The sequence below is a fragment of the Heptranchias perlo genome, chromosome 2 (genome assembly GCF_035084215.1).
Source record: "Heptranchias perlo isolate sHepPer1 chromosome 2, sHepPer1.hap1, whole genome shotgun sequence".
Taxonomy (NCBI): Eukaryota; Metazoa; Chordata; class Chondrichthyes; order Hexanchiformes; family Hexanchidae; genus Heptranchias; species Heptranchias perlo.
Window position 1 is genome coordinate 66,859,585 of NC_090326.1, and position 19,815 is coordinate 66,879,399.

The 19,815-nt window shown below is 42.4% G+C and overlaps 1 protein-coding gene across 4 annotated transcripts in view; it reads left to right on the forward strand.

Annotated features, from left to right (window-relative positions):
* snx10b (sorting nexin 10b) overlaps positions 1 to 19,815 on the forward strand; it is a 55,098-nt gene that overhangs the window by 21,751 nt on the left and 13,532 nt on the right. For 3 of the 4 annotated variants that reach the window (XM_068002173.1, XM_068002145.1, XM_068002164.1), the window contains exons 2-3: positions 16,244 to 16,289; positions 19,385 to 19,471. In XM_068002173.1, coding sequence (XP_067858274.1) covers positions 16,260 to 16,289; positions 19,385 to 19,471 — 117 coding nt within the window. In that variant the 5' untranslated portion in view covers positions 16,244 to 16,259. The remainder of the gene's footprint in view (positions 1 to 16,243; positions 16,290 to 19,384; positions 19,472 to 19,815) is intronic. The other variant, XM_068002155.1, reaches the window with a different exon arrangement.

Below are 19,815 nucleotides of genomic sequence, written 5' to 3' on the forward strand. Positions count from 1 at the left end.
GGGAGAGATTAAGAGTAAATGTTATCATTCATGGTAGACTGCCATGCTGAACAGGATAAGCTACAGAAAAATTTGAATATATTTGGCATTTGGACAGACAGGTGGCAGATGAACTACACTGTAGAGAAATACAAAGTGCTTTTATATGGGGACAAAAAATCCAAGAAGGGACTATTATCCTGCCACTTTATAAATCATTAGTGCGACCACACTTGGAATACTGTGTACAGTCCTGATTGCCGCAGTACAAAAAGGACATTGCAGCTATTGAAAGGATACTGAAGAGGGCATCCTGCATGATTGAGGGGATAGAGGGATTGGATTATGAGGAGCGATTAAAAATAATTGAGGGTAACTACTTTTAATAACTTTCCTGTTCATGTAAAATCTAAACTTTTGCTGGGGTGTTTTTTAAATAGTTTTTAATCATATTGTATTAAAGAATGCAGGGGCCAACTTCAGATCCAATTTACATTCATACTAGACACATTCCAACTTTTGTGGTCTGATTATAGGAACTGACACGTCACATGCATGCTGGTAAAAGTCAATACATTAGCCTTTTGGTTTCTTCAAGGCTGGCAGTGCAAATGTTCTGTTTGCTTTTTTGTATCACAGCTAAGATTCCTTGGGAATGTTCACATGTCCAAACGTACAGCATGGACTGGAACAGGACCAGAGACGTCTGGAACTTGGCACCTTCCGTTCAGATAATAAAATGAGTACATGTAGTTTGATCACTGACTTTGAGAAATTAGTAGCTGGGATAATTCAACCAGACTATGTGTTTGTTTGTTGTATACAGCACCTGATCTTGAACAAATGACTCTCATGTGGCCTGTAGAGAAAGAGATGAAGTGGCACAGGGTCAAATCATTGTGTGTTTTGAAGTTTTTTGGATTAAATCTATTTTTCTTGTTACTTAGTCACCTTTACTATGATCTGTGAATCATATTGATGCATGCTAGGAGACTCTCCACATGTCAGACTGCAGCATTCTGGGACTTACAGGCACAATTCTATGATTCTATTCTATGAATGAGGCAGCAGCCTAGTGAAGCTACAACATAAGGCTACCTGTATGCTAAACGCCAAAAGAAATGGGCCGTGGACAGAGCTACGCAGTCCCACAACCATCAGATCAAAGCAAAGCTCTGTAGCCCTACCACATCCACTTGAGAATTGTGGTGGGCATTTGGGCAACTAACTGGTGGAGGAGGCTCCATGAACATCCCCATCCCCAACCACGGCAGAGCGCCGAATGTCAATGCAAGGCACAAGGTTGAAATGTTTATAAGCATCTTCAGCCAAAGGTGCAAAGTGGACAATCCTACTTGCACCCCTCAGCTGTCTTCACCCTTATAGATGCCAATAGCCAGACAATTTGGTTCACTCCACATGACATTCAGAAGCAGCTGCGTACACTGGATGTTGATGATTAAATCCAGGCTGTTGAGCTGAAGATTTGTGCATCAGAACTTGCCATGCCCCCTAGCTAAGCTATTCCAATGCAGTTATGACACTTGCATCATCAGGTAGATGTGGACAATTGCTCAGGTATGTCCTAGTTATGAAAAGCAGGACAAACCTAATCTGGGCAAATACTGTTCTAATCAGCCTTCTCCCAATCATTAGCAAAGTCATAGAAGGATTAAAGGGGCAGTGGCAGCGTGGATATGAAATTGGCTAAGGGACAGAAAGCAGAGAATAGTGGTGAATGGTTGGTTGTTTTTCAGACTGGAGGGACGTATACAGTGATGTTCCCCAGGGGTCAGTATTGCAACCACTGCTCTTTTTGATATATATTAATGACCTGGACTTGAATATAGAGGGTATAATTTCAAAGTTTGCAGATGATACAGAACTCAAATGTAGTAAACAGTCAGGAGGACATAGACTGGTGAAATGGGCAGACACAGGGCAGATTAAATTTAATGTAGAGAAATGTGAAGTGATGCATTTTGGAAGGAAGGAGGGGAGGCAATATAAACTAAATGGTACAATTTTAAAGGGGGTGCAGGAACAGAGTCCTGGGAGTTTCCATACACACATCTTTGAAGGTGGCAAGACTATTTGATAAGTCTGTGTAAAAAGCATATGGGACCCTTGACTTTTTATAAAAAGAGGCATTGAGTATAAAAGAAAGTTATGCTAAACCTTTATAAATCACTGGTTAGGCCTCAGCTGGACTATTATCTAATTCTGGGCACCACACTTTAGGAATGATGCCAAAGCCTTGGAGCAGGTGCAGAAGAGATTTATTAGAATGGTACCAGAGATGAGGAAATTCAGTTATGTGGAGAGACTGGAGAAGCTGGAATTGGTGAAGGTTAAGGAGAGATTTGATAGAGGTGTTCAAAATTATGAGAGGTTTTGACAGAGTAAATAAGAAGAAACTGTTTCTACTGGCAGAAGGGTTGGTAACCAGAGGACACAGATTTAAGGTCATTGTCAAAAGAACCAGAGGGGAGATGAGAATTTTTTTTTGGCAGCGAGTTGTAATGACCTGGAATGCACTGCCTGAAAAGGTAGTGGAAGCAGATTCAATAGTAACTTTTAAAAGGGAATTGGATAAACACTTGAAGGAGAAAAAATTGCCAGGCTATGGGGAAAGAGCAGGGCATTGGGACTAATTGGATAGTTCTTTCAAAGAGCCGGCACAGGGTCGATGGGCCAAATGGCTTCCTTCTGTGGTACAATATTCTATGAAGTAATCAATGATGCTATCAGGTGACACCAACACACCAATAACTAGCTCGTTGACTATCAATTTGGGTTCTGCCAGAATAACACGGCTCCTGATCTTAAGTCATAGTAGGTATAGCACAGAAGGAGACCATTCGGCTCATCGTACCTGAGCCAGCTCTTTGAAAGAGCTATCCCATTACTCCCATTCCCTTGCTCTCTCCCCATAGCCCTGTAATTTTTTACCCTCTAAGTATTAATCTAATTCCCTTTTGAAAGTTACTGTCAAATCTGCTTCCACTACCCTTTCAGGCAGTGCATTCCAGATCATTACAACTTGCTGCTTTAAAAAAAATGTTTCCTCATGTCGCCTCTGGCAGTTTTGCTGATCACCTTAAATTTGTGTCCTCTGATTACCGACCCTTCTGCCAGTAGAAACAGTTTCTCCTTATTTAGGCTGTCAAAACCGTTCATGGTTTTGAACACCTCTATCAAATCTCCCCTTAACCTTCCCCTGTTCTGAGGAGAACAACCCCAGCTTCTCCAGTCTCGCCACATAATTGAAGTCCCTCATCCCTGGTACCATTCTAGTAAATCTCTTCTGGACCCTCTCTTAAGGCCTTGACATCCTTCCCAAAGTGTGGTGCCCAGAATTGAACACTACTTCAGTCGAGGCCAAACCAGTGTTATATAAAGGTTTAGCATAACTTCTTTGCTTTTGTGCTCTGTGCCTCTATTAATAAAGCCAAGGATCCCATATGCATTTTCTTTAACAGCCTTCTGAACTTGTCCTGCCACCTTCAAAGATTTGTGGGTGTTCACCCCCAGGTATCTCTGTTCCTTCACCCCCTTTAAAATTGTACCATTTAGTTTATATTGCCTCTCCTCATTCTTGCATAACAAAATGCATCATTTTACACTTCTGTGCTAAATTTCACCAGTCTATGTCCTCCTGAAGTCTGTTACGATTGTCCACTTTGTTTACTATGTTTCCAAGTTTCGTGTCATCTGCAAACTTTGAAATTATATCCTCTATACCCAAGTTCAGGTCATTAATCTATATCGCAAAGAGCAGTGGTCCTTGGGGAACACCACTATCTACTTCCCTCCAGTCTGAAAAACAACCATTCACCACTACTCTCTGCTTTTTGTCTCTTAGCCAAGTTTGTATCCACGCTGCTGTGTCCCTTTTAATCCCATGGGCTTTAACTTCGTTAACAAGTCTATTATGTCGTACTTTATCAAATGCCTTCTGAAAGTCTATATGCACAACATCAAACTCACTACCCGCATCAACCCTCTCCGTTACTTCATCAAAGAACTCAATCAAGTTAGTCAAACACAATTTTCCTTTAACAAATCTGTGCTGACATTAATTTATTAGCCCATATTTTTCCAAGTGCCAATTAATTTCGTCCTGGATTATTGTCTCTAAAAGTCCTTGATCAAGAACTGAATGTCAGAGGAAAGGTGAGAACAGCTGTCCTTAACATTAAGGCAGCATTTGCCTATTTTTTTTTTCACCAAGGGGCTCTAGCAAAACAAATCAGTGGGAAAACCTTCCAGTGGATGGATTCATACCCGTCACACAAGAAGCTGGTCTTGGTTGTCGGAGGCCAACCATTGCAAGCCCAGGCCATTGTTGCACGAGTTCCTCAGGGCACTGTCCCTTGGCCCAGCCATCGGCAGCTGCTTCAGTGATCTTCCCTTTGTGTCTAAGATCAGGAGTGGACTTGTTCACTGACATTGTTCAGTGTCATTCATAACTGCTCTGATGGAGCAGTCGTGCCAGCCTACAGCAGGATTTACACAATGTCCAGCCTTGGGCTGACAAGTGGCAGGTGATATTCATGCCACAAATTCCAGGCAAAGACCCAGCTCTTAAGAGGAAAAAAAGCCTAACGACTCCCTTTGACCTTCAACAATGCCACCATCACAGTGTTTCTCCCCCCTCCCCCCCACCCCCCCCCCCAACCTTCAACAATACCAGAGTCCACCATCAACATCCTTCAGATTGGTATTGCATGCCACCCTGATTTGGACTTGTCACTGTTCCTTTATTGCTGTTGGGTCAAAATTCTGGAATTCTCTACCCAGCACCATCACAAGGACTGCAATGGTTCAAGGCGATGCCCCACCACCTCCTGGGGCAATTTGGAATGGGCAATAAATGCAGCCTTGCGAGCGTCATCCACATCCTGAGAAATATTTTTTTGAGAAAGTGTATTTGTGTGTGTCTCTCTTCAGCATTTGGAATAATATCTGGTTTTGTGTCTCAAATTCTTGCAAGACCAGGGATTTCAACTTTTGTAAAGACTGATCTTGTCTTGTTTGCAACACTGGGAGATAGATTACCATGCACACAGTCATTTGATCATCTGTGCCTTTGGTTTCAGATGGATAGTTTTGACTCAACCTGTTAGCTACATACTGCTCTATTCTCTTGTATGCTACAGCCAAAACATGTACTTTTGTAACTTAAATAACAACATGCTCTGGAGTCTTGGTTGGGTTTTGTGAAGCATTTTTCATTATCGTCTTAAGATTTATGATCAGTCTGCCACAAAATTTTTTGCGTGCACACAATGGTTGCATTTCTTGCACCCAAATATAGCAGCTGCAACTTTTCTCTCTCTCTCTGGCCATTCCTGCATTAAGTTGGTGTGATTGATTATGAAGCACATGCTATGAGCTGCTCCTATCCTCCCTCAATCTCTCCCTCCATATTCACGGCCGCCCCCTCGACCTTGCCATCTCATATGGGCCCTTTACTCCCATCATGTCAATCACTGATAAGGCCATCTCTGATCACTTCCTTATATCCCCCTCCCAACCCCACTTCCTTCTGTGTTTGCCTCTGGAAAAAACTCTTTCCCACCCCCCCAAGTCACTTTCAATGGCACTTTCAAATTTCCAACTGTCTAGCCTTTAGCCCTCCATTCACCACAACATTACTGCAACTACCAATCTGCTCAATCACACTCTAACCTCCGCCTTTGATGCCCTTGTCCCCATTAAAACCATCTCTCTCATTCTCGCCCACCCACCCTGGTTACCTCTGGTATGGCCCTCATCTCCGCTCCCTTAAGTCCAAGGGACACAGACTTGAATGTTTATGGCAGACATCTGGTTTAGCCATTCATCGCCAGATCTGGCTGGACCACATAAAGCACTGTCGGGCCCTGCTCTCCTCTGCCAAAACTGCTCACTATTCCAGGATCATACTGGAATGCAAAGATGACCCCCAGCTTCTTAAACCCCTCTCCCCAATGAAAAGTGCAAGGAGCTCATGGAATTCTTTGTCATTAAGATTGAGACCATCCATTCAGCTGCCTCTGCTGTTTCCCTCCTTTGCCCTAACCCACCAAGCCAACCTTCCCCTACGATTCCTTCCTGCCCGAGCCCCGAACTCACATCTTTCTCTCGTTTCTGTCCTATCTCCTCACTCCCTTTCTGAGCTCACTTTGACCATGAGACCCACCTCGTGCTCCCTCGTCTTTATTCCCACTAAACTGCTGACCACCCAGCTTCCTTTCGTGGCTTCCATGTTAGCTGATATTGTTAACGGTTCTCTCTCCTCAGGTACTGTCCCCCCCCTCCCCTTCAAATCTGCCATCATCACCACACTCCTCAAAAAACCCATCCTTGACCCCTCTGTCTTTGCAAGCTACCGCCCCATCTCCAACCTCCCTTTTCTCTCAAGTCCTTGGACGTGTTGTCGCCTCCCACATCCGTATCCATCTTTCTCGCAACTCCACGTTTGAATCCCTCCAATTAGGTTTCCGCCCCGCCACACTACTAAAATGGCCTTAGGATGTCATTTGTGACATTGATATGTGACTGTGACGATGGTAAACTATCCCTCCTCATCCTTCTCGACCTATCTGCAGCCTTTGACATGGTTAACCACACCCTCCTCCAACGCCTCTTCTATGTCGTCCAGCTGGGTGGGACTGCACTCTCTTGGTTCCATTCTTATCTAGCCAGTCGTAGCCAGAGAATCAACTGCAATGGCTTCTCTTCCCGCTCCTGCACAGTTACCTCTGGAGGCCCCCTCCTAGTTCTCAACTACATGCTGGCTCTCGGCGACATCATCTAAAGACACGACATCAGATTCCATGTGTATGCTGACAACACCCAGCTCTACCTCACAACCACCTCCCTTGATGACCCCTCCACTATCTCTCATTTGTCACGTTGCTTGTCCGACGAGCAAAAATTCCTCCAACTGAATATTGGGAAGACCAAAGCAATTGTCTTTGGTTCCCACTGCAAACTCCATTCCCTTGCCACTGACTCCATCCCTCTCCCTGGCCACTGTCTGAGGCTGAACCAGACCGTTTGCAACCTTGGCGTGCTATTTGACCCTGAGATGAGCTTCTGACCACATATATGCTCCATCATCAAGACTGCCTACTTCCACCTCCATAACATCGCCCGTCTCCGTCCCGCCTCAGCTTATCTGCTGCTGAAACCATCACCCGTGCCTTTGCTACCTCTCGACTCGACTATTCCAATGGTCTCCTGGCTGGCCTTCCATCTTCCACCCTCCATAAACTTGAGTTTATCCAAAACTCTGCTGCCCATATCCTAACTCACACCAAGTCCTGTTCTCCCATCACCCCTGTAATTGCTGACCTACATTGGTTCCCGGTCCAGGAACGCCTTGATTTTAAAAGTCTCATCCTTGTTTTCAAATCCCTCCATGGCCTCATCCCTCCCTATCTCTGTTATCTCCTCCAGCCTTACAACCCTCTGAGATCTCTACCCTCCTCCAATTCTTGCTTCTTGCGCATCCCCGATTTTAATCGCTCCACCATTGGAGGCTGTGCCTTCAGCTGCGTAGGGCCTAAGCTCTGGAATTCCCTCCTTAAACCTCTCCACTTCTCTCCTTTTTTAAGACACTCCTTAACCTACCTCTTTGATCAAGCTTTTGGTCATCTGTCCTAATACCACCTCATGTGGCTCGATGTCAAATTTTGTTTGATAACGCTCCTGTGAAGTGCCTTGGGATGTTTTACTCCATTTAAAGCGCTATATAAATGTAAGTTGTTGTTCCTCCTGTAATAATACTGGACCTATTCCTGAACTGAAAGCATCAATGCTGATCCTTCTTGGATTGGTCACATCATAGCATTTCAGCACTGGGATTTCTGTCACCAAGCATTGCAGCTCTTGAAATCTCCCATCATGCCTACATCTGTTTCAAGTACCTTTCATAGTAGTTTTGTGTATTGGGTTCGAACTTCCTAACTATGCCAAGATACTGTTGCTTGGCTTTTTCATTTCTTTGAGTGCTTTCATCAGGCTTTAGTCCTTCCGCTGAGTCTTTGTGTAACTGATTTCTTATTCTTTGTGCAATTGTTCATATTCAGCTTCACATTATGTTCCCTTACTCGTAGAACAATTTTTTTTTTGTTATGTTTGTTCATTCTATCCCCAAATCGACACGTTATCTATAATAACTTCCGCTCATTCAATGCCTTCTAGGATCTGTGACATTGAGTTAGAATGTTTCTGGAGCTGTGGATGATCCCAAAGGGCATTCTGTGTACACAACTGCCAAAAGGACTATTAAAGGTGCCCAACTTTGCCTCTTCATCCAATTGTACTTACTAGTGGCCATAAATTGCATTAAGCATGCTAAAGATTTTACCATTTGCTAACCTGCCTTTATGGTCTGCCTTAGATAATGTTCTCTTTCTGTCGCATTATTTAAATGTCCATTTGCTGCTTGGCTTGACTACTGTCACCATACTGCTGACTCACTGGTTTGGTTCTTGATGTTTTAATTGCATCAAGTTTCTCCATTTTATCCAGTTCATCTCAAACTTTATCATGAAGTGAGACTATACATCCGCCAAGTAAAATGTCAATGATTGAGCAGGTGGCTTTATTCATATACTGTGCTTTGCTTCTGTGCATCCCAAGTCTTAAAATACAGCAGCTGGCATCTGTCACTTTTTAGCACTTATTGTTAGTGACTGCATCAGTTCTTTTTGATTAGTCCTAACTGATAACATACTGAATTCGAGGAACTGGGTCAAATTGTTCTAAAATTTTAAATTCCAGACTTTATATTCACATATCACATTACATTTTCCTAATTTGCTTGATATGGCCAGAGTACATCACTAACCTTGCATTAGACTTGTTCAATTTTATACTTGGCTTCTTGTAAATTGTCTGGCACAGCATTACAATGAACTCCCATGCCTAAGTTAAAAGTTTGACTTTATTTTTCATTGTATTAAGTGACGCCTCTGCTCTGCTCACATTGCTTACTGCTCTGGTCACATTGTATATGTGTTCCAGTTATGTTTTGCTGCTCTGCAAATATTCAGCTGCTTTCTGCAGATCTATGCTTCTCTTTACCTCTGACTTAATTATCTATTATCTCGACTAAAATTCTGCCTTTGAGGTTCCTGCTTAGATTTGTCCTTTTTCGCAAATCATGTCTGTTAAATATTGATCATTGCTTTCTCCCTTGAGCTTGAAACCTGGTTTTGAACACATGCCATCTGTATGTGATCTTTTGAGGTGTGATGCATTCCTCAAATGTGCCTACTTAAGGGCTGTATTGCATATACTTCAAAGCACTGTTTCCATTTTCGCTGTGCTCCTGCAACATTTCCTTCTGATCTTCTATGATCTGGGAGCTTTAAATCTCCCATTTTTATCCCAGTTCTGACGCCATGTAAAGGTTTGTAGCCTGCTGAACACCTCTTCCCTCAGGACACTGCTGTACTATGTATCAGTTTTATTTAAGATGTCAACCTTCTCTGAGCTCACGGAGGTCATACGTCAATCCCATGTCTGATCACTAGCTGCACCAATACAACTTTTTACACGTTTGAGTGCTTTAGGTACTGTTCATGTTCCCTCCATTTTTATATCACTATTGTGTTTTGACTTCCCACTAGCCAAGGTTTTAGTTAACCAGGTCTATTCACCATTCTCCTTTCCACCTGTGGAAGTTTTGAGCCTGTCCTTTTTGAAGCTGTCAACTGTCTGCTTTCTCATCTGAGTAGTTGTCATTTACAGAAGCAAGATTTGCTGGTTGCACTTCAATGACTGCACCAAATAAAATGTAGAGGTAGCCTCAAAGTCAAATTTATTGATCATATCAAAGTACAGGTAAATAATGCATGTGCTTTTACTGTCTGATAATAAGTGAAAGCTAGGGTAATTGATCTTCAAGGAGTTTGAAAAAATTGTACATAGTGAGTTAATAATTTTTATACTTTTTTTGTAATGTAATAAATAAATAGAGGCATACAAGAGCAAGGAAGTTATGCTAAACCTTTATAAAACACTGGTTAGGCCTCAGCTGGATTATCGTGTTCAATTCTGGGCACCACACTTTAGGAAGGACATCAAGGCCTTGCAACGGGTGCAGAGGAGATTTACCAGAATGGCACCAGGAATGAAGGACTTCGGTTATGTGGTGAGACTGGAGAAGCTAGGATTGTTCTCCTTATTGCAAAGAAGGTTAAGGGAAGATTTAACAGAGCTGTTCAAAATTGAGGGGTTTTGATAGAGTAGATAGGGAGAAACTGTTTCCACTGGCAGGAGGGTCGATAATCAAAGGGCACAGATGTAAGATAATTGGCAAAAGAACCAGGGGGAGATGAGGAGAAATGTTTTTACACTGATTTATGATCTGGAATGTATTGCCTGAAAGGGTCGTGGCAGGAGATTCAATAGTAACTTTCAAAAGGGAATTGGATATATACTTGGAAAAGGAAATATTTGCAGGGCTATGGGGAAAGAACCGGGGAATGGGACTAATTGGATAGCTCTTCCAAAGAGCTGGCACAGGCACAATGGGCTGAGTGGCCTCCTTCCTTGCTGTAAGATTCTATGATGTATTGTGCATGGAGACATTGGCTTATAGTTTGCAAACAGTATTGTACTGATGCCACACAGTAACGAGGTAGGATCAAGAAGGTCATTCAGCACATCTATCTCACCCAGTAGGACAATACACATTCCTTTCCCTCTTGCTTTGTCTGTTTCTTTAGGAAAATTCAGTTCAAAGACTCTTTTATGCTGCTTTTTCAGAAGTGCAAACTCTATAAACTCTCCCACTCCTGCACTCTGTGCAGAAGCCGGTCTCTATAAGCAAGCTGGGCTCTCCTGTATTATACACGGGAGCTGCTCCCTGTGTTTATATTACTTTGGCGCCTTAACCTGACAGCAGATCCCGAAAGCCATTGCAACATCAAGATGTTTACACTGTACGTTTGGGGTCAGCTGCACTCCTTTTAGTGTAAAAGCATCTTTTGACTGTTTCAGCTTGTCACTTTCTGTACTATGTAAGTTCAGAATTCCGTTTATTTCATAAGTTAGTGTGAAATAACTACTCAACTTCTGTTCGGCTTGCAGTTGATTTTCTGAACTTATCAGCAGGTGCATTGTTTTGTCACTCCACCAACATCGTGTAACAATGTAACCCTAAGAATCCCAAGGATAGAACCTTTGTTTTAAATTTGTCTCTTAAATTTGTTTTTGCTTTTTTATACATTACTGTAATTCAGTCCTGGAAAAATCTACACCAAGACCTATGGATAGTAGAAGGACTTTTGACAGCTGGGGAATATTGCCTTGTACAGGAACAGAGAGATAACACTGAAATATATAAATATTCTGGTTTTGAAGCCTACGATAACTCCCTTTAACAGCATACCTTTTTGAGCTATAACTTTAATACTGGCATACAAGAATGGAATGAAAGTATTGACCAGTTTGTAACAAACTTGAAACAGTTCTGAAAATCATGCAATTTTGAAGAAGTCTTCAACACTTCAATAAGATTCAAGATTCCCTGTGGGTAATATCTGATACAGTCAGGGAGAGACTGCTCAGAGCTGATGATTTAACATTATAAAAAGCTATAGATGTTTGCTGAGAGGCTGAGATCTCCGTCACAACTGCCCCTTTGATTCCATTCCAACTAAAGTCCTGACCATCCAACATTCCTTCCTGGTCGTGCTAGCTGACATTGTTCCTTCTCTCGGGCACTCTCTCCCTTTCAAAACCTTCCATCATCTTTTCCAAGTAGCTTGACGGCATGGGATTGCAAAATCGAGCACAAGTGTTCACAATTTAGAATCATAGAATGATACAGCACAGAAGGAGCCCTTTCGGCCCATCTTGCCGGCTCATTGAATGAGCTTTCCAATTCGTCCCTTAGCCCTGCAAATTTTTCCCCCTCAAATATTTATCAAATTCCCTTTTGAAAGTTGTTATTAAATCTGCTTCCACCACCCTTTCAGGCAGTATATTCCAGATCATTATAACTCAGTGTATTTTTTTTTCCCTCATCTCTCCTCTTTTGCCATTTTATATTTTCCTTTCATTAATTTTAATAAATAATTGAGAGCTTGTGCCCAATTTTGGAATAACACTTTCTGCCATGCCAAGCTTACGCCCATGTGCTTCTGATCAAAATCTACCCCAGTGACTCTGAAAGAATGGGGAGTTGAATGGGATGTAGTGTCTCAACTAGATCTGGTGGGGATAGGGTGCCTTTTCTTTTTGTATTCGTTCATGGAATGTGGGCGTCGCTGGCAAGGCCAGCATTTATTGCCCATCCCTAATTGCCCTTAAGGTGGTGGTGAGCCGCTGCCTTGAACCACTGCAGTCCGTGTGGTGAAGGTTCTCCTTTCTGAACTGGTGGGGTAGGGTTTCAATGTGGGAGAGTGACTGTTGTAGTAACTTTTGAGTAAGTGGTCTATCAAAGACAGCAGAATTGTAAATCCTCGCAGTCTGTAAGAAGTAATGTTATAGAAAATTTACATGGGCCAACTTGGTATTGAGAAATGCCAGCAAACAGCCATTGAGGTTAAGTATTGGCTAAGATAGAACCAGGATATCCTGAAATGTATGTCTGTGAAAGAATGTTTTCATATCTCACTTGTCAGCAGAATCAATACCTAGACACTCAGCCAGTGCTGGTTACCACAATGGTAGAAAAGTTACTTCAAATGCAAAAAATAAGCACTTTTAACAGCTATAGACTATTCCACAAAGGAAGATGGTAGTGGTTGTTGGAGGCCAAGCATCTCAGCCCCAGGGCATTGCTGCAGGAGTTCCTCAGGGCAGTGTCCTAGGCCCAACCATCTTCAGCTGCTTCATCAATGACCTTCCCTCCATCATAAGGTCAGAAATGGGGATGTTCGCTGATGACTGCACAGTGTTCAGTTCCATTCGCAACCCCTCAGATAATGAAGCAGTCCGAGCCCGCATGCAGCAAGACCTGGACAACATCCAGGCTTGGGCTGATAAGTGGCAAGTAACATTCGCACCAGATAAGTGCCAGGCAATGACCATCTCCAACAAGAGAGAGTCTAACCACCTCCCCTTGACATTCAACGGCATTACCATCGCCGAATCCCCCACCATCAACATCCTGGGGGTCACCATTGACCAGAAACTTAACTGGACCAGCCATATAAATACTGTGGCTACGAGAGCAGGTCAGAGGCTGGGTATTCTGCGGCGAGTGACTCACCTCCTGACTCCCCAAAGCCTTTCCACCATCTACAAGGCACAAGTCAGGAGTGTGATGGAATACTCTCCACTTGCCTGGATGAGTGCAGCTCCAACAACACTCAAGAAGCTTGACACCATCCAAGATAAAGCAGCCCGCTTGATTGGCACCCCATCCACCACCCTAAACATTCACTCCCTTCACCACCGGCACACTGTGGCTGCAGTGTGTACCATGAACAGGATGCACTGCAGCAACTCGCCAAGGCTTCTTCGACAGCACCTCCCAAACCCGCGACCTCTACCACCTAGAAGGACAAGGGCAGCAGGCGCATGGGAACAACACCACCTGCACGTTCCCCTCCAAGTCACATACCATCCCGACTTGGAAATATATCGCCATTCCTTCATTGTCGCTGGGTCAAAATCCTGGAACTCCCTTCCTAACAGCACTGTGGGAGATCCTTCACCACACAGACTGCAGCGGTTCAAGAAGGCGGCTCACCACCACCTTCTCAAGGGCAATTAGGGATGGGCAATAAATGCCGGCCTTGCCAGCGACGCCCACATCCCGTGAACGAATAAAAAAATTTTTTTAAAAAGTTGTCCTGAGGTCTCCCCTGCCAGTTGTAATTTTTTTTTATTAATGGGACGAGACTGTCGCTGGCAAGGCCAGCATTTATTGCCCATCCCTAATTGCCCTTGAGAAGGTGGTGACGAGCCGCCTTCTTGAACCGTTGCAGTCCGTGTGGTGAAGGTTCTCCCACAGTGCAGTTAGGAAGGGAATTCCAGGATTTTGACCCAGCAATGATGAAGGAATGGCGATATATTCCCAAGTCAGGATGGTGTGTGACTTGGAGGGGAACGTGCAAGTGGTGGTGTTCACATGTGCCTGCTGCCTTTGTCCTTCTGGGTGGTAGAGGTTGCGGGTTTAGGAGATGCTGTCGAAGAAGCCTTGTTGAGTTGCTGCAGTGCATCCTGTGGATGGTACACGCTGCAGCCACTGTGCACCAGTGGTGAAGGGAGTGAATGTTTAGGGTGGTGGATGGGGTGCCAATCAAGCGGGCTGCTTTGTCCTGGATGGTGTCGAGCTTCTTGAGTGTTGTTGGAGCTGCACTCATCCAAGCAAGTGGAGAGTATTCCATCACACTCCTGACTTGTGCCTTGTAGATGGTGGAAAGGCTTTGGGGAGTCAGGAGGTGAGTCACTCGCCGCAGAATACCCAGCCTCTGACCTGCTCTTGTAGCCACAGTATTTATGTGGCTGGTCCAGTTAAGTTTTAGGATGAGTAGTAAGGAAACCAGATAGACTTTATTGAATCATGTTAAACAGCTTTGGGTCGCCTTTAATGCTTAAACTGCACTTCATTTACGATAGACACAATCTTTTTTTTTATACCTATTTTAATAGGACTGAGCATTCAAACTGCAATGCTTCAAATATTGTACCACTCTAATTCAGTTTCAGTTCTGAGGTGGGCTTCCTTAGCAAGAAGTGTAAATGGCAACCTGCCGCCATTCTGATAAACATCAGCTGCCAAGACAATTTCTCACCAACCACTTCCCTGGCATCCCACTGTAAAGAGGTGGGCACCATAGCACAACCCTCAGATCTACACCCAGAACCTCCAGCCTTCAGTTTCTGTTGCTGATGGGATTTCCTGCCTAACCCAACCTCAGTCCATGACCTTTCTTCACCACCCATTTAAAAAATGTTTTTTTAAAAATTGTAAAATATAAATTGAGTAGAAGTAGGAAATCTTTATGGAGGAGGAAACAGAGGGAAGGAGAGATTTAAAAAGTTGGCGATAAACAGTGTTTCTCTCACTTAGAGTTGTGCTCCCCCTGTCTCTCATGCACAAACTTAGAACTATTTTTGAGCAATATCATAAAAGATCACCTAGTCTTTGTAAATCTTTAACGACTAGCATCTCAAAAGAGGAAACTATGCAAACCTGGATACTTTAGATATGGGCAAGACTTTGTTAGAAACAGACTGTTCAAACCTCAGCTACCTGTTTCAATGGTGCATCCTTTTGCATTTAGTCTCATTCTCAATCATAGATATTAGTTTCACAAATCTCTGGCTTTACTAACAGCACAGATTATGGAGGCAATAGAATAAAAACTGCTATAAAAATAAGGTAGTAAATTAAACAATGATATTATGGCAAAATTAACACATGTACTTTCCATTTTGTGTTTAGCAAGCTATCTTTAACTGGCTTATTTATGGAGTATATTTTTTTTTAAATTGGTGATTTTCAAATTTTCCTTGGTGGGGAACCACCTCCTGAAATATTCCTGAAGACCCACTGCCCTAACCTCCTGAAAGTCTGACTGTTACCAAAAGAAAAAACACATTATTGCAGGAATTGTTTTTTATTAGTAATATGCAGCAACAGCAATAACATACACGTTGTAGTATAACAATAACAAATACATAAAAGAATCGGGTTCTCTTGTGAGATAGACAAATCTGATAACCTTGTGGTTCCCTAAGATGTGACAACACCACATTGAGCACTTAAGTTTTAAATGACCTTTTCAGAATTTTAAAAGATGATTTTTGTGTGATGCTAAATTTAACTGAAATTGTGCAGGAATATTCCAATAAGGGACATGAAACTTATGAATTTAATTTCTACGGGCTGCTTAAGGGCGTCTGTGAACTGGAGGTTCAGTGGATTCTGGAAACATACTTGATCCAAGTCTAGTGTTCCAGTGTATATATTTTCTGTTCATCTGTTCTTGGAATTTGAATTCCAAGCATAAAAGGTTCCTCAGTTTGTCAAATTATGAATGCTTCATATGCCTCTGTCAACTGTTGCCAGTAGACTAGCACAATTTTGACCTAATCTGTTACATTTTTGGTTTTGTACTTTTATGTTGAGCTAATGTAAAATCAAGTTATTTTAGCAAGTACAATTTCAACAAAAATAGTGGTAAAGCAGCTTTGGTGTACCCTAGCTAAATGTAGAAATGTTATGTGCATTTAGCCTGTTTTTTTAATTCTATGTAACATACCCAGAACTTAAAATGCTGTTTGTGGTTTTCTTATCTAGACTTCTACTAGAAACAATGGAAGAAATGATAAAGGATAAAAGAAAGGTAAGAAATGTAAATATTGCCAAGTTTGTCATTATTTAGATGACTTTGAAATCTTGGCAGATTTGTGGAGTTTTGCTAAACTACAAATTGTATCCACTGTGTTGTGCATGGTGTTAGGAATTCATGGGAATCCTGTAGGTCATTTTGTGATGCTCAGCAGGATGAGTGTTACATCTTTTGCAGGCAAGGTTCATTTTAACTCTTGGTGCAAATAGCTGCAAGAAAGCTGCATTTAAGGCACATCAAGGCATCCTCTATCTTTATGCAGCTTGTTGGGCTAAATAGTTTTAAATATTTGGTGACAACAGCTTCACTGACACACTGCCCAGGTTCATACACAAGGGCTGTAAGCATAAAACTGAACCACAGCACAAGTTTGTTGCCCTTTTCGTACCATAAGAGAAAAAGTTTGTTGAATGGCAGAATTTATCTATTATGGCCACTTGCCAAGTTCCAGAAGGCACTTAGCATCAGTGGGTTTCATATCCATTTGCACAGTTGTGTTGATAATCATGCCCCATAGGTTCTCCTTTCTCCACCTCCTTTAGCTGGGTGGAGCAAGACAAATCGATTATTCAATAGTCCATTGGTCATAAAGGACCCCCTGACCGTGACCAGACAAAGCTTTGAAGGATCTGCTCGTTTAACCTTGCTTTCTGTGTAATTGTAGAAATTATAGTACCTGACATGATCAGTGTGAAACAGAGTTATTTTATTTTAATCCCAAGGTTTATCTCAGATTCCTGTTCAGCTGTTAATATATAGAAATCTTACTACAATTGGAAATGGTTTTAAATTTTGCCATTTTCTTTTCTTGCCAATTTTCTCTCCTTTTTCTGAAGACATCGATCCAGAATTTGCTTGGAGCGGCTCCCGTTCCAGCATTATTTGCGTAGATAGGAACCAATAATAGCCAGAGACAGACGATAAATATCAGAGGGTGCTAAGTGACATTAGGGATAAAATCTACGAGGTGCTGACCCTCATCATGAGGGAGTCTTTAAATATAGGGGAAATCCTATCCGATTCGAAATGGCCACCATTGTATCTATTTTCAAGAAAAATGGTAAAACAAACCCAGGTAATTATGAACGCATTAGTTCTAAATCGGTAAACAGGGAAAAAAAATAGAATTGATTATTAAGTACTACATTGAGTGCTTGTATGCAAATAACCTAGCAAGTGGAAGCCAAAATAGTTTTGGAAGAAACAAATCCTGCCTCACTAAACTCTGACTTTTTTTGAGTCTCAAACAGGTGGATGTTGGAAAGCCCTGTTATGGTTTACTTGACCTTTGGGTCAGCCTTTGATAAAATTCCATATATAAAGCTGCTACGGGGCAGGGGTATCCTACATAAAACTTGGGGGGGATAAGGAATTGGCTGAAAGAGAGAAAGCAGCAGGTACTGGACAGCTAATCTTGAGGTTTCACCCTATAAGCTGCTTACCTGCTGTGATTAATATTGGATGCGTAGGTATAAATGGAGAGTTTACCTCCTGTTCCTTGCCTCGTCCTCTCTGTTCTCCCCTCCTTCCACCCCCCGACCCCGGAAAAAACTGTTGGAATCTTTTAGACTTCCTATTCTGTAAATTGAAAAAAAAACTCCATTCTCATTTTGAGCTTTTCAGGACCGTTTTAATTTCTCCTTTGCTTAACCGACTTGATTTGACTAGAAATGCTTAGCTTAGTTTAGCAAGTGGAAGTTTTTTAAATTCATGGGATGTAGACGTCGCTGGCAAAGCCAGCATTTATTGCCCCTGAGAAGGTGGTGATGAGCCACCTTCTTGAACCACTGCAGTCCATGTGGTGAAGGTTCTCCCACAGTGCTGTTAGGTAGGGAGTTCCAGAATTTTGACCCAGCAACGATGAAGGTACGTTCATATATTTCCAAGTTGGGATGGTGTGTGACTCGGAGGGGAACATGCAGGTGGTGGTGGTCCCATGCACAAGCTGCCCTTGTCCTTCTAGGTGGTAGAGGTCACAGGTTTGGGAGGTGCTGTCAAAAAAGCCTTGGCGAGTTGCTGCAGTGCATAGTGTAGATGGTACACACTGCAGCCACGGTGCGCCGGTGGTGGAGGGAGTGAATGTTTAGGTGGTCGATGGGATACTAATCAAGCGGGCTGCTTTGTCCTGGATGGTGTTGAGCTTCTTGTGTTATTGGAGCTGCTCTCATCCAGGCAAGTTTCACACGCTTGAGAGATAGTAAACCCCTACTGAAAATCTTTACTTTGTTTTGAGGACAACAATGAACTCAGCTGTGATGGCTTCTATGAATGAATAAACTGGCTGATTAAAAGATTGGCCACATGGGCAAGGTACTGGTGCTGGTGGAACTGTACTCCAGCATAAAGGTGGGTAAGAGGAAGGTATGGGTTAGAAGACCAACTCCCTGGGCCCTTTGTTGTGCCTCAGGACCTGACTCTGCGCTCTGAATGTAATTGGTCTATGTATTGAGCCTTTTCTCTATCTACATGCCACTGTTTAACTTAATTCCAATGAAAAGTTTAAATCCGCCAAACTGTGATCTGATGTCACAGTAGAATTTGCTTTCAAATTTCACTTGTTCTGTTTTTTGGTGACACTGGCAAGGCAGTATTTATTGTCAATCCCTAGTAGCCCTGAGGGCATGGAGTCAACCACGTAGACCAGGTAGGGGTTGCAGGACCCTTCCCAAAGGACATTAGTGAACTAGTGGGGCTTTATGACCATTTTATTTGATGCCAATCCATAAATTACCAGAATTATTGAATTCAATTTCACAGTTTGGGATTTCAACTCTGGGTGTGAGCCCAGGATCATAATCACTAGGTTACTGTACCCTGCCCCCTTCATACAATGAATGTTGTAGAAATTATTGGTTCTTCCTGCTGCCATAACGATCGCACTAAAAATAATTAACTTATTTGTGGGTTTTGTGAATCTGCTGATCATGATGTCCAAAGGAATTTCCATTATGACTCAAAACATCTAACTTCCCTTGGACACGGTCACATGATCTAAATACTTGTACAAAAGCTTTACTAAAAGAAGCACTTTTATACATGTTGGAGTGAAGTGACCATTTCTAAAATCCTTCTCTACAATGCCAAATCAGGAATTCATCAGTGTGTGGGTGCGAGATCCAAGAATCAAGAAAGAAGATTCATGGTACTCCTATGTAGATTATGAAATTTGTGTTCATGTAAGTGCATTACTTTTAGTAGTATATATTTGTAGAAATAACAATGTTTTAGAAAGATTTCGGCTGCAAGATAAAATTACATTTCAATTCACAAACATTTATACCTTGTATGCTAAATATTATTAAGATTACCGTTACTACAGAAGAGTAACTGCAGCAGAGTTAACCCTTTCAGTATAAGTGTGCAGTTATACTGCTACTTTATTCATGTTGATGCGTAGCATTTTCAAATTGACAGTCTGACCTCCAAGCATGTTGAAATGAGAGGTGAGACCATCACTGCTTGGAGTTTGCACTAGTGCAAAGCTATGTTCTTAAAAAAAAGTTCTCGCATTGTCCACTGC